The 15,867-nt window shown below is 38.9% G+C and overlaps 2 protein-coding genes across 4 annotated transcripts in view; one reads left to right on the top strand and one right to left on the bottom strand.

The window, feature by feature from the left end:
- RPGRIP1L (RPGRIP1 like) overlaps positions 1 to 13,825 on the bottom strand; it is a 99,005-nt gene extending 85,180 nt beyond the window's left edge. For both annotated transcript variants that reach the window (XM_060084505.1, XM_060084504.1), the window contains exons 1-4: positions 13,770 to 13,825; positions 11,101 to 11,192; positions 9,205 to 9,349; positions 2,402 to 2,700 (exon numbers count right to left, since the gene is read on the bottom strand). In XM_060084505.1, coding sequence (XP_059940488.1) covers positions 2,402 to 2,700; positions 9,205 to 9,349; positions 11,101 to 11,185 — 529 coding nt within the window. In that variant the 5' untranslated portion in view covers positions 11,186 to 11,192; positions 13,770 to 13,825. The remainder of the gene's footprint in view (positions 1 to 2,401; positions 2,701 to 9,204; positions 9,350 to 11,100; positions 11,193 to 13,769) is intronic.
- A 159-nt stretch (positions 13,826 to 13,984) lies between these two features.
- Positions 13,985 to 15,867, top strand: part of FTO (FTO alpha-ketoglutarate dependent dioxygenase) — a 378,421-nt gene continuing 376,538 nt past the window's right edge. For both annotated transcript variants that reach the window (XM_060084496.1, XM_060084497.1), the window contains exon 1: positions 13,985 to 14,192. In XM_060084496.1, coding sequence (XP_059940479.1) covers positions 14,148 to 14,192 — 45 coding nt within the window. In that variant the 5' untranslated portion in view covers positions 13,985 to 14,147. The remainder of the gene's footprint in view (positions 14,193 to 15,867) is intronic.

Below are 15,867 nucleotides of genomic sequence, written 5' to 3' on the forward strand. Positions count from 1 at the left end.
TTTTTAAAAAACCCACTTATACTCAAAACATATCTTAAAACTTACAGTCTCACGGTGATTTTCCAATGGCTATATTTAAAACATATACACTTTATAATCTTTCTACTGGTTATTCACAATAAGAATTGTTTCTACACTACACTGATCACACCTTAAGCCAGTACTTTCTATCCTTTATCCTGACAAAGTACAAATAGGAAACGATAATATTTGTACAGCAGCTTTGGGGGGTAAGACTGCTTGTGGCCCAAGAGGGTCAGGGTTCTTGCCCAGCCCCTCAGGCTGTGGTATTTCTGACATCTCTGGTCTAAGGTCTAGGTCCCAGCCTCAAAGGCGGTCTTGAAGAGTCTATTAAGGCTACTAAGGTAGTGATCTTGATAATGATGCCTCAGGTTTACACAGAAAGATAGAAGTTAGGAAAGTATTCATTACTATTTAATCCTTTGTGTAACTTCTGTGTCCTAGATTCTGTACCAAACAGTGAAAAAGTTCTGAATTACTAACAGTGTAAATACAAGGAGAAATTTAATCTATGTAAGTAACATTTTAAAGGCTCTTCTGTTCTGTGCCTCTTCTACAAGGAGAAAGTTCCATCAAACTCTTCTATTTAAACAGCAATTCATAGCACTAGATTAGCTTGCCATGTTAATCTAATATTTGGGCATCGTTTTTATTTCGCATAAAAGACCTTGCAGACCACAGGGATCATCTTGCCCAACTGCAGTCACAGATGACAAAACTAAGGTTCAGAGAGGATAAATGACTATTTAAAGGTAGAATATATTGTTGTGGACCTACCATCTCCTGACCTTTCTTCTAATCTGGTGTTATCATTCCATTTTACAGATGCAGAAAATGAGGCTCTTGGGAAGTCAAGTGCTCTCTTCCACATAAAAAGTTAATTAGCAGCAGAATGTATTTTTGATTTATAATTCATTATGATTACTTTGGTTGTATTCAAAGTCTACTGCCAATCTCACATAGCTAGGAGTAGCCAAGCTCTTTTATCCTGGAGCTGCCTCCTGCCTACCGTGGAGGCCTTACTGACTTCAAAGGAACTCTATCTAGGGAACATATAGTGTTAACATTTTGGCTTGGAGAGAAAAATAGAACAAATTTTTTTCTTTTTCTGTTCAGATGGTGTTTTTTGTTCCCTCAATGAATTGAAAGTTTTACATGATTTTTTTTTTTTTTTTTTTTGCGGTATGCGGGCCTCTCACTGTTGTGGCCTCCCCCGTCGCGGAGCACAGGCTCCGGACGCGCAGGCTCCGGACGCGCAGGCCCAGCGGCCATGGCTCACGGGCCCAGCCGCTCCGCGGCATATGGGATCCTCCCAGACCGGGGCACGAACCCGTATCCCCTGCATCGGCAGGCGGACTCTCAACCACTTGCGCCACCAGGGAGGCCCTACATGATTTTTTTTTTTTTTTTTTTTTTATTTCCCTAAAAATGTTTGGTCTTTAAGTGGAGCATGTTCCAAACAAAGATGGACTAGAACTAAAATTCGATTTCCTTCCCTAGTAGTTGAAATGAAAAAAGTATTCCTTAAAATATTTATTGACTTTTTGCTTCATTATAAATAAAGTTTGTCTGTGGGTGGAGGGAATTGGGAATTTTCATTAGAAATACTTAGGTTCTGTCTACAGTATTGAGTCTTCTATATTCAATTGAATTGCTTTGTAAGCTGGGTAGGTTTTAGGTGATTCATTTTCGAGATGAGAAGAGTGATTGACCAATGATCATTTTTTGAAGATGGAAGAGACCTTTATGGTCGCTCGCTTAAATCCTTTTATTTTATGTGTAAAGAAAACTCAAGTTCAGAATGATTAGAAGACTTGTCCAAGGTCACCAGACAGTAAGCAGAGGAGCAAGAACCCAACTTTTTAAACCCCTAGTTATGTGCACACTCCACTGTCAAGCTGCTTCCACACCACGAGGAAGATTTAAACAATTCTGTAAAATTTATAGAAGGCCTTTGGATGAAGAACCTAAGTGTGATCCTTCAGAACAACAGTGTGACCATATGAGCAAATTAGTGGTTTCTCTATTTGCCTGAGTCAATGTGATTTCCATCCATAATATAAAAAACCAACTCAAACTAAACTAAACCCGTAATTGAGGTAGTTTCATACATGCTTCTTTTATTAGTTAGGACGAATAGTTTTACTAGACAAATGTAAATGTTTTACTAGACAAATTTGAGCATGATCTAGTGATTCTTATATAAAATGATCTTCATGTTAATGTGATTTTATCAAAAAGTCAAAAAATGCTTTCTCTCTTTCTAAAGACACTCAAAAACATGAATAGTACAGAAATAAAACTCTGTGTGTAAGTACGTATGTGTGTGTAAAACAAGCTATTAACTTAAATTTAGGATTTAATGTAAGCTTTAGTTTACCTTTCCTGGGGCATTCCTGTAAGCCTGCATTTTCATTCACTTTTCTACGCCCAGTGTTAACACGAGATTGCACATAACTGTATGGAGTTTGCCTGTGACCCTGGATCTGAAGTTGCTGTTTGGTTGAAATTAGTCTGTTTTTGAGGACTTCATTTTGTCTTTCAAGCTCATGAACTTTCTCTTGCAGCCGCTCAATCATTTCTTCCATTTCCACATCTCTTCCCAGCCGCTTGGGGCCGCCACCAACCCATTCATATCTTTTCTTGTCATTAACTAGCCGTATTAACTTGGTGGCCATTCTAGGGAAATAATAAAAAGATGAAAAGGAATGTGAGAAGTCAGCATAAAATGCATTCTGTTGAAAGGAACATAATCACTGTGAAGACTTCAGTGCAGAACCTGAATAATAAATTTCAGGTTTTGATGTAACTATTACTGCCTGTGAAGAATCCTTTGATGATAATTGAAACCACTGGGCAACAATCTGCTTTATAGCACTGACAAATAACAGTTTCCTAAGGCTTATCATTTAAGGTTAGTAAAGAGAGGACACATATTTACTCCATATGTTCCTCAAATGCAATTTTTAACGCATGACCTTATGTAGGAATGCTGTATGCACTTAAATGTAGCTACAGATTGTGGATATGGTGGGTTATATCTGCAAGCCACAGTAAGTTAAAGCTTTTCAAAATTGTATTAAGACTATGCAGCATTTAGGTGATGTATTGTTTTCAGTTTCTCTAGGATTAAGACATATTACAAATATAAAAATGTTAAAATCCATAGATACATACATATTAAAAGCCCAATGAAAAATTCAAAAGAAACCCAAATACACCATTAAATGTTGCTTAGTGCTCAAGAAACATGCCTGTTTAATGGTAGAACTTAATTAGGTACAGAAAGTATTATTTCAATGGTACTTTTAAATTTAGACATACATTGTGCTTTTGACATCTCAGGAGTTTATACCTTTGATTCTTTTAAGTTTTGATAAAAACTGGTTAGACAGAACAAAAGACAGAAAGGGCACATGGGGGTGATGTAATATACACGTACGGAAAACATGCTTGACAGTGAATGGAAAAATCTTGGCAGTACAAGAAAGAAAAGGTGGCTTTGATGAGAGACACAAGTTCAAGACTTTACAAAATTGGTCGCACATCTTCAATAGCTGATTCTAGTTTATAGTGAATCTATTTTTATAAAGACCCAGACAGGAGATTGAAAATAAAAACACACTTCATTTTTCTTTAAACGGGGTTTTGCTTTATTTTAGCATGGTTATGGACAGAAGCTTTTACTTAGGAGAACAAAAGTGAAATAAAAAAACCCCTTAATAGCTTTGGGATGTCACAGAACAACCTTTTTTTGCCCTAAGCAGAGTCCTCTGTAAAAGCAGTAGTAATACATGTCTATCTACACTTCTGGCTACTCGGCCTACAGCATGCAGCATCAGGGGAAAGCTATGCATAACATAATCAGTTAAGATTGTTTTCTTTTTCCCTTGAGGCACATCCATTAAACATGCTTTATAAAGGATATAGGATAATAAAAACCAAGATCCAAGAGTACCACAAACACTCTAGTAAAGTAATCAATGGATTAGTTCCTTTTCCACCTAATCCAGAGAAGGATATATCATTGAGGAATCTGGGCAGGTATCTTAGCCCAACAGAGCCATACACTCTACCTAGCCCTTTAGGACCCTGAGCCCCACCAAACGGCTTATCCATAGAAAGATGGTAGCCATTTAAATGAGATGTCAACCTAAATATCCGAATCTTCTGTTACACAAAGACTTTCACACGGATAGAGATTACATTCAAAAGAAAGACACAGATTTAAGAAAAGATCAATAAAACTAAAAGCTGGTTCTTTGAGAAGATAAACAAAATTGATAAACCATTAGCCAGACTCATCAAGAAAAAAAGGGAGAAGACTCAAGTCAATAGAATTAGAAATGAAAAAGGAGAAGTAGCAACTGACACTGCAGAAATACAAAGCATCATGAGAGATTACTACAAGTAATTATATGCCAATAAAATGGACAACCTGGAAGAAATGGACAAATTCTTAGAAAAGCACAACCTTCTGAGACTGAACCAGGAAGAAATAGAGAATATAAACAGACAAATCACAAGCACTGAAATTGAGACTGTGATTAAAAATCTTCCAACAAACAAAAGCCCAGGACCAGATGGCTTCACAGGCGAATTCTATCAAACATTTAGAGAAGAGCTAACACCTATCCTTCTCAAACTCTTCCAAAATATAGCAGAGGGAGGAACACTCCCAAACTCATTCTACAAGGCCAGCTCCACCCTGATACCAAAACCAGACAAAGATGTCACAAAGAAAGAAAACTACAGGCCAATATCACTAATGAACATAGATGCAAAAATCCTCAACAAAATACTAGCAAACAGAATCCAACAGCACATTAAAAGGATCATACACCATGATCAAGTGGGGTTTATCCCAGGAATGCAAGGAGTCTTCAATATACGCAAATCAATCAATGTGATACACCATATTAACAAATTGAAGGAGAAAAACCATATGATCATCTCAATAGATGCAGAAAAAGCTTTTGACAAAACTCAACACCCATTTATGATAAAAGCGCTCCAGAAGGCAGGCATAGAGGGAACTTACCTAAACATAACAAAGGCCATATATGACAAACCCACAGCCAACATCATTCTCAATGGTGACAAACTGAAACCATTTCCTCTAAGATCAGGAACAAGACAAGGTTGTCCACTCTCACCACTATTATTCAAGAAGTTTTGCAAGTTTTGGAAATTTTAGCCACAGCAATCAGAGAAGAAAAAGAAATAAAAGGAATCCAAATTGGAAAAGAAGAAGTAAAACTGTCAGTGTTTGCAGATGACATGATACTATACATAGAGAATCCTAAAGATGCCACTAGAAAACTACTAGAGCTAATCAATGAATCTGGTAAAGTAGCAGGATACAAAATTAACGCACAGAAATCTCTTGTATTCCTATACACTAATGATGAAAAATCTGAAAGAGAAATTAAGGAGCCACTCCCATTTACCATTGCAACAAAAAGAATAAAATACCTAGGAGTAAACCTACCTAAGGAGGCAAAAGACCTGTATGCAGAAAACTATAAGACACTGATGAAAGATATTAAAGATGATACAAACACATGGAGAGATATACCATGTCCTTGGATTGGAAGAATCAACATTGTGAAAATGACTCTACTACCTGAAGCAATCTCCAGATTCAATGAAATCCCTATCAAACTACCTATAGCATTGTTCACAGAACCAGAACAAAAAATTTCACAATTTGTATGGAAACACAAAAGACCCTGAATAGCCAAAGCAATCTTGAGAAAGAAAAATGGAGGAGGAATCAGGCTCCTGGACTTCAGACTATACTACAAAGCTACAGTAATCAAGACAGTATGGTACTGGCACAAAAACAGAAATACAGATCAATGGAACAGGATAGAAAGCCCAGAGATAAACCCACGCACATATGGCCACCTTATTTTTGATAAAGGAGGCAAGAAGATACAATGGATAAAAGACAGTCTCTTCTATAAATGGTGCTGGGAAAACTGGACAGCTACATGTAAAAGAATGAAATTAGAACACTCCCTAACACCACACACAAAAATAAACTCAAAATGGATTAAAGACCTAAATGTAAGGCCAGACACTATAAAACTCTTAGAGGAAAACATAGGAAGGACACTCTATGACATAAATCACAGCAAGATCCTTTTTGACCCACCTCCTAGAGAAATGGAAATAAAAACAAAAATAAATGAATGGGACCTAATGAAACTTAAAAACTTTTGCACAGCAAAGGAAAACATAAAAAAGACGAAAAGACAATCCTCAGAATGGGAGAAAATATTTGCAAATGAAGCAACTGACAAAGGATTAATCTCCAAAATTTACAAGCAGCTCATGCAGCTCAATATCAAAAAAACAAACAGCCCAATCCAAAAATGGGCAGAAGACCTAAACAGACATTTCTCCAAAGAAGATATACAAATTGCCAACAAACACATGAAAGGACGCTCAATATCACTAATCATTAGAGAAATGCAAATCAAAACTACAATGAGGTATCACCTCACACCAGTCAGAATGGCCATCATCAAAAAATCTACAAACAATAAATGTTGGTGAGGGTGTGGAGAAAAGGGAACACTCTTGCACTGTTGGTGGGAATGTAAATTGATACAGCCACTATGGAGAACAGCATGGAGGTTCCTTAAAAAACTAAAAATAGAACTATCATACGATCCAGCAATCCCACTATGGGCATATACCCTGAGAAAACCATAATTCAAAAAGAGTCATGGGGCTTCCCTGGTGGCGCAGTGGTTGAGAGTCCGCCTGCCGATGCAGGGCACACGGGTTCGTGCCCCGGCCTGGGAAGATCCCACATGCCGCAGAGCGTCTGGGCCCGTGAGCCATGTCCACTGAGCCTGCGCGTCCGGAGCCTGTGCTCCACAACGGGAGAGGCCACAACAGTGAGAGGCCCGTGTACCACAAAAAAAAAAAAAAAAAAAAGAGTCATGTACCACAATGTTCATTGCAGCTCTACTTACAATAGCCAGGACATGGAAGCAACCTAAGTGTCCATCGACAGATGAATGGATGAAGAAGATGTGGCACATATGTACAATGGAATATTACTCAGCCATAAAAAGAAATGAAATTGAGTTGTTTGTAGTGCAGTGGATGGACCTAGAGTCTGTCATACAGAGTGAAGTAAGACAGAAAGGGAAAAACAAATACCATATGCTAACACATATATGTGGAATCTAAAAAAAACAAATGGTTCTGAAGAACCTAGGGGCAGGACAGGAATAAAGATGCAGAGGTAGAGAATGGACTTGAGGACATGGGGAGGAGGAAGGGTAAGGTGGGATGAAGTGAGAGAGTGGCATCGACATATATACACTATCAAACATAAAATAGATAGCTAGTGGGAAGCAGTCACATAGCACAGGGAGATCAGCTCGGTGCTTTGTGACCGCCTAGAGGGGTGGGATAGGGAGGGTGGAAGGGAGACACAAGCGAGAGGAGATATGGGGATATACGTATATGTATAGCTGATTCACTTTTTTATACAGCAGAAACTAACACACCATTGTAAAGCAATTATACTCCAATAAAGATGTTAAAAAAAAAGTTTGAAGCAAAAAAAAAAGAGATTTAATGTGAAAAAGCAGTCATCATCTAGAGATAAACAAACAACTCCAATTTTTAAGGCAAGAAGAGCACATCCATAGAGGTTTAAAATTCCTTCAAAGATATGCAAGTAAACTTTGCCAAGAAAGGTAAGATTGCATCTTTTTGACCAGTAATAGCAATAATTTTCATTTGATTATTTTATATTAATGAAATAAGTGATCAGGTAAAGTTTGAGTACTTCTTTAGAAAGGTGGTTTGTCAAATCTACATTCATACTAAAGTAAGTGATTCTAATTATATCTTAAGGATAAATTTAAAGGTAGTTTATCCATGTATCTAGGTAGTGTCAGTGGTGCGAAACTGAGAAGGAAATTAGAGCTTTGGGTCATAGTGGTCATTGGATCACTACCCTCAGGGCTGAGTAAAATAAAATTCCTGGAGGTTAAATGGCTTGAACATACCATAGGCGAGTGGCAGAGAGACAAAGAACACATGCACACCACTTGACTCCTAGCCCAGTCCTTTTTCCATTAAACTACATAGCTCATTATTAAGTTGTTTTCTATTTTCTGGCTAGGACAAATTACTAATGAGGTCAAGGCTGTGAATTTAATTCTTTTAGTGACCAATTAGGTTTACAAAGGAAAAAAACTGTTCAGCGGTCACAGACTAAATGCCTCATTCAGACAGGGTGACGGCTGTGTTAGTGGTCAGAAAAAGAAACAGGCAAGTGAGTCTTGAAAAAAGCCATCATCACGACTCAAAAACCAACTCAAAGTAAAAGCTCTGCACAAAGCAGGTCAGTGGGTCATTAAAACAAAGTCCACAGAATAGACACTGACTAGAATCACTCCTTTAGAGGCTCAGTTCCAAGCGGAAGAAAAACCCCCTATCTTCTTTGTTCAATCGTTGTCTCACCTTTCCATTGAACCTAGAACATGAATATGAATACAGATCTGCTCATGCTCACAAATGAGAATAAACTTTTAATGCCACACATTCAGAAGACAGTCACTGTTCCTGAACAAGAAAGAAGGAAAGCTATCTACTCCTAAGAAATAATCCCTGCAGAAATTTTTTGCATACAAAATTTACCCTGTTTCCTCAGAAACAACAGATTCTTTGAAATAAATACAGATTCTAGATTAATCCAAGCAAAGTAAAATATGTTCCAGATAGTGATGTTCTCATTAGTAAACCCCAAATCTTAAAGGAACATGCATCCTAACAAGTTAGAAAAGCTAATTACTTTTTTAAACTTTCATTTTAAAACCAAGACATTTAGAAAACATGTTTTGGCCATTTGCTTATTAAACTATAAATATTAAAGCAAAAGTTATTTAGAGATATGATACACTCATGGCACTCATAGCTATTAGCTCTTTCTTTCAAATGGCAACTTCAGACATAATAAACACTCACAATCTTCTTGGTTTATTATCCTAGTTCGTAAGATTTTCCATTTTTAAAAACTGTACTGATTTATAACCTTCCTTGCTCCAAAAAGGATTCAAGGTGGGGTTTTCAATTAAGTTTATAGAAAAGCATATCCTCCAAACTTTACAGAGTCAGGGAAAAAAAAAGCTAAAAGCTTTTTATCATAACCTTTTAATTTTATCCTCTTGCTTGCGGGCATGCTGTTTAAGTAAAATGTTCTCATCATGCAAACGCAAAAATCTGTCTTCCAGTTCCTCACGACTGATACGTGACACTGCCTGGCGAGACTTCATTGTCGGTGTTGTTGAAGTTTCTGCAAAAATGCCAAGGTAATTAATAGGAGGATTACTTAAAATAGCCTCTAAAAACAATAACAGTTGATATTAACATAATCTCTGATGCACTCATCTTAGGTTTTTTTCTTTGTGACCTACAATTAAGACTGCTTTAGAAAATGTTACAGCATTGTTCACGCCACTGATTGGAGGTAAGAACAAAAATCTTTGCTGTTAATACTTTATATGCAATATTAAGGATTTGAGCAACAATCGTTTCTACTAAAAAAATGTATTCAAATAACAATGTAAGACGGAACTTACATCAAATAAGAATGAAAGATGCAACTCTGATTCAATATAGACTTTTCAATTTATATGCTGAATATTGAAAAAACTAAATAAAAAGTCGGTATCTGTAAGTATTTTTTTCCAAAGGTAAGAGTTACAACAATAACAATATGATTAAGATATTTTTCTGAGCTATGGCTTATAGAAAATAAACAATAAAATCTGTAAGACCAAGCAAACAAAAACCTTCACAAATCATTTATAAGCTATCATATATTTTTAAAGAACTTTTACACCTTTTAGCAGGTGTGTAAATTTTTTTTACATATGCTTAAATTTGATATTTTCCTGTGAAGCTGGTCAATTTTCAACAGTCCTCCAAAAGAAACAAGGAACAAATGGACAAAGATTAAAGCCCTATGAGGAGGCTACTGAGGGCAAGAATTGAACTTAGGGTATCAAATACTAAAAAATAGCCTTGTACACTTAAACTTATTTGTGTTTTAATCCCTGATACTCCATCAAAGATCTAAAGCAAAGCTTATACATTCTTTTTACTTTTTAAAATTTTTCTTGTTTTTTATTTTTTTAAACAACTTTATTGGAGTATAATTGCTTTACAATGTTGTGTTTCTGCTGATTAACAAAGTGAATCAGCTATACATATACATATATCCCCACATCCCCCATTCTTTTTACTTTTAACAATAAAAGCTGTATAGTCAAATTTATCTTTTTCAATGAACCATATTTTGACCACCTTTCTGTGGTAGTTCAAGGTGGCCACTTGCAGTGTTTTGATTAACAAGTGTATGAAGAAGCCTTAGTGGAATATATTTTACATCACAGCCTTCTCAATGACAAATGCTATGGCATGACAGAATGGCTGACACACTGTACACACAAACAAAAACACAGCTCTACACTCTATATTGTTCCTTAAAGCAGTCCTTTTCTTTCTCAATTTGAAAGTGCTTTTTAGCTCTATAGCAACCACTAAGTGATAAAAGGACAAAGAAAACCTCTAACGTGTATTAATTTGATAAAACAGAGTCAATATCACTTGGCTAACAAACCATTTTGAGATACTCTACTTGAAAGGCAAAAATTTTTAAATATGGCATTTCCTCCCATATAAAATTTAAGCCTAAAGAAACATTTTAATGGAGAATGTGATTTAAACCAGGCAATTTGGTTTGGAGGCTTGGTACTCTCTGTGTCGTTTCTACTGATGTGCGGAATTTTAAGAAGATGATTTATAACAATTCTTTATCAGAACAGAGGGGGATTTTACATTTTCTATGAGCTGTTGATAATTGATGCGTGCAGTAAAATACCACATGTTGTTCTAAATTCTCCATCTTCTTGTTTAGTCCAATCAAGACTATATAGTTACTTAAATGGCTTTGTTTGTATGAGTATCAGAAATACTTTAAATTAAAAGTAAAGAAGTTACTGATCAAAGTTCATAATCGTAATAAATAACAGCTGGCTGTACCTTGTAACCCTCCCATTCCAAGGAGATTTAGACCTGTATCTTTCACAGGCAGGTCTCCTGCAGTCTCATCAGTTGGACCAGACATTGTGTATCTGTGGAGAAAAGAAAATTCAAATAAAATCTTTCCAAGTTGTAACATTAAGTATGCAATGGAATGAACCAAATAAAATGAATAAGGCACTAGAACTTTAATGGACATCTTATTGCCCACATGTGCTGCTTGAAAAAGATGAAAGCTTCTATTTTAAAAGTAATACTACATTCAATCATGGAGCCAGTGGTCCTTTCAACAGTATATTTCCTATAGTTTGCTTAGGAAATGAGGTAAGATTATCATTCTTCCTTTTCTCTTCTTCTTCTTCCTCTATCTGAAACCAAAAAAAAAAAACCTCCCCCAAATTTAAGAAATACCTCCTCTCCATCCTCCATCCCCTTCTCTGCTCCCCAAAGAAAGCAGGTATTTGGAAAAAAACCAAGTCAGGAACTTGATTCAAATGGTTGTTTCTATTACTTACTGGCTGGTCAAGTCACCTAATCTCACTGAGTTTCAGTTCCTTAATTTAAAAAATGGAGAAAACCATTCCTATCTCACAGAGTTATTTTAAAGGTAAGTGAGATGGTAAATTAAAGGCATTTAGCACATGTGCCTGGGATGTGAATATCACTTGAATATTAATCTTCAGCTTGATGCACAAAGGAGCGGGTAGATCCAGGTTTTGTGAAAGAGGTTTCATAAATTCACCAGGTGGGTTTGTTTTTGTTGTGTCCTTTGTTGCCATGAGGCCTAGGTCCCTACCTCCTAGGAAGTCCCAGGGCTTCCTACATCCACATACATGCTGTCCAGCTAATGCTGGCATTTTTACAGTTTCTATTCTTTACAGAGATGCATCACAGTAACTTAGTTTTAAATGCGGATGTGAGTCGTCCATGCAATCTTTAGTAATGTAAAAAACCAATGAAGGTGTCCTAAGGCAGAGGTTCCCAATCTCTAGCACATTGGTCCTAGAATGTAAAGTCTGAGAGAGTAGCAAGCTGATTTGTCTCATTTACCTCTGTATTCTCAGAGGCTGGCACAGAGCTGGGTGCATAGCTGGCATTCACTAAATAGTTGTTTAATGAATGAATGAATGAATGAATGGAGTCCTTGGGGCTTCAGGGTCTGTGGAGCCAGAGATGGTTTCCAAAATCTTGTATGCATATGTATACATGCATCATCTTTTAGAGAGAAGATTTCAGACCAGTGCATTTTTACTGTGACATAAACAACGAATAGACATATGCCTGGGAGATCATCTACTTTTGGAAACACTGCCACAGGAGGGGTCAATTTAGGAACCAAATTAGCAAGAAGTTTAAACACAGGACACTTGTGAAAATGATAACTTTTCCACGCTAGAGCTTTGGTGGCTTTTATAATAACAATGATGACGATGATGGTGTTAACATTTATTGAATGCTTACTAAAACGTGCCAGGCACTCTTCTAAGTACTCTGCTTATGTGAATTAATTAAATATCTCACAGTATCCTCGTGAGGTTGTTACTCAAAATGTTTCCTACTTTACAAATGAAGAAACTGATACACAACTTAGGTAACTTGCCCAAGGTCACACATCTAAGAAGTAGTTGTCTGATCCTATTTTTGACTGTCACAGCTGGGAAGCAGGGGACCAGTGTTACTGGTATCTAGAGGCCAGAGATGATGCTAACTATCCTATAACGCACAGGAACCACAAAAAAAGAATTATCTGGCCCCAAATGTTAATAGCGTCGAGGTTGAGAGACCTTGCACAGTGCTGCGATACCTCACCAACAGCGTGTCATGCGATCTCTCCTGGCTCACTGTGTGCCACTCACACTGTTCTCTAGGTTCTTCAAATCCATGGTACCCTTGTCTTGCTCAAGGCCTTTGCACTAGCTGGCTCCTCATTCTTTGGGACTCAACTGAAACGTCACTTTTTCAGAGAGGCCTTCCCTGAGCATCCTATGTGAGAATACTCTTCCAATTTCAGCGCTGTTTATTTCTTTTACAGCAATCATCTCGATCTGCAATTATCTAATTTACTGGTTCATTACTACTTCCTCTTCACTAATAGAGTGTAAGCATCTTGAGACCGGCATCAGTCCTGTTCACAGCTGGTTGGGAACAGTGCCTGGCACAGGGTGGGCGCCAACATGAATGGTTATGGAATGAATAAATGAGTACCTGGCACTGAGACTAAAATAGTAAACAAAGTCTCCACCTTCATGGAGTTAAGAGGCTACGGGGTCATCACGATAAACAAATAACTGTAAAAATTAAGCAAACAATAGGTCACTCAAGAGGCTTAGGGTTTCCCAACCAACTCCTAATCCAGGGCAAATAAGCGAACTGTTTGTGTGACCTTCTACTTGAAGAAGGACCTGGAGAAGCACGGCAATTAGCCTCAACGCTCATCAGCTAGGGTTTAGGGCTGGGATAGAAAATTTCAAACCGGTGCTGGGGGTGGGGACAATGGGCGGGCTGTGATTCGGGCCTGAGGAGGTGGAGGTGTCTCGAGCCTGGCTTCTCTTCACGCGAGCAGAATTCCAGGGCTTCTCCAGGACGTAGAGCAGACCCCAGGACCCCAGCCCGTGCTGCAGGTAGAGGGGCGGCAACCTGCGCCCCATCTATTCCCCGGGAGTACTTACCGCCACTCTCTCCCCGCCGCCAGCTACCGTTGCTATAGCGCCGACGGCGTGTGGTGCGGCCGGCCGAGAGGAGCACGGGAAAAACATGGCCGGCCCCGTTGCCTCCTAGGAAATGTAGTTCTCTTCGGGCCCTAGCACACCAGCTCTCTGCGCAGGGGACGCTTGCCTAGCTGTCGGACCTGGGAAATTCTCTCGCTCCCAACCCCGAGGCGCATTCCGGCGTCGCCGCAGTGCATCCTGGGAGTGGTAGTTCCCGCGGCTCCGAGGGAGAATGGCGGCAGGCGGGAGCAAGACGCAGAGAGAACTACATGGAGGAGGCGGGGTGTAGGGCGAGAAATCTACGCGACTAGCAGTGGCGAAGGCTGCTGTATCGGCAGCATGAAGCGGACCCCAACAGCCGAGGAACGAGAGCGCGAAGCTAAGGTATGTCGGGCTCTCCGGAGTCTGGGATCTTTCGGGCACTTGTAGCTGGGGGCTGGGAACCGGAAGGGCCTGGTTGAAAGGCAGGCGGACCCGCGGTCTTAAGACAAGGGATGACAAGGCCTTGTCAGCAAGGGAGCCAGGGACTTCGGGGGCTCTAAATTCGTGCTGCTCGGGATGCAGGCCTGGTCCTGTTGGACCAGCTCACATGAGAATCAAGACACCATTTCCTTGTCCTGCTTCTGCACCTCATTCCTTGGTTAAATTTGTAGCTACCCATGTGCCTCAGTTTACCGGACTCTCAGCTGCCTGTGATCATAACAGTTGTGCTTTCCTCTTTGGTAATGGTTTCTGAGGACTGACATCGGTTTAGGTGAAATAATCTGTGCGGTCAGATGTGTGTATTTGGAGCAGTTGTCTATGTTGTGTCTTCGGCCCAGCGGATATGGATTTTTAACTACAATCCCATTTTCTACTTTGGGGGTTCACCCTGTAGCATTTGCTCTTCCATGAGATTACAATAATAATAGTAATAGAATTTTTCTTTTTTAAGCATTTATTACGTGTCAGGCTCTGCGTTTTCATAATATTTATATTATTTCATATTCTTATCACAACAGATTGCAAGTTAGATATTATTACAGGTGGAATATCAAGAGTCCTGTTTTACAGATGAAGACTTGAGGCTCAGAAGAATTGAGTGTTTCCCTCATTCCGCAAATCAAGTCCTATTGATTTGTCTAAATATATTGGTAATCGGGTCACTTGTTTCCATCTTCACCACCTTGGACCAAGCTACCATTAATTACCTCTTCAATGGACCGTTCCAATAGTCTCCTTATTGGTCTATAGTCACTCTCCACCCAAACACTCCTTGCTCCCCTTCTGTCTCTCCTTCCACACAAGACTCTTCTCTACACTGTGGTGTGTGAGCTTTTCAAAATGCAAATCTAATCATGGCCCTTTCCTTCCTACATCCTCTGCCGACCACCTGTTTAAAAATATTTCATGGAATTCCCTGACAGTCCAGTGGTTAGGAGTAGGCACTTGCACTGCGGTGGCCTGGGTTCAATCCCTGGTTGGGGAATTAAGATCTGGCAGGCCTCTCAGTGCGACTAAAAAAAAAAAAAAAAAAATCTATCATGGTTTTCTGTTGCTCTTAGGATAAAGAGGAAACTTCACATGCCCACACTGTTTTGCATGGTCTAGACCCTACTTGCATCATCCACAGCCTCAGTAGACATGACACCCTCCCTGCTCTCTGCCCATCAGCCACTTTGGCCTTCTTAGAAGTCCCTCTGTCCTCTGCTTTATCTGGTTACAGGGCCTTTCTACACGCTATTTGTTGCTCACTCTGTATCAGGCAATTATTGGATGTGAGAACCATTGGTAAATGAAATAGGCACTGCTTGTGCTCTCATAGAATTTAGAGTCCTACAAGTGAACTCACTTTGTCTTAGGGCAATACCTCTATGGAGTTAAAATATAAAATGTGCTCTATTATGACCCGAGTTATAGCAAAGTTTCACCAGGGACCTGAAGTTTCCATGCTTGAGTCTGTATGTGATAAAGGCAGTATATAAAGATGGGTACAAAGGGGAAAGATCCTTCTGCATTAGTCTACAGCAGTTCCAAGAAACAGATGTCACACAGTGGTATTGTGTGTAATGTCTTTCTT

The sequence above is a fragment of the Mesoplodon densirostris genome, chromosome 19 (genome assembly GCF_025265405.1).
Source record: "Mesoplodon densirostris isolate mMesDen1 chromosome 19, mMesDen1 primary haplotype, whole genome shotgun sequence".
In the NCBI taxonomy this organism is placed as follows: Eukaryota; Metazoa; Chordata; class Mammalia; order Artiodactyla; family Ziphiidae; genus Mesoplodon; species Mesoplodon densirostris.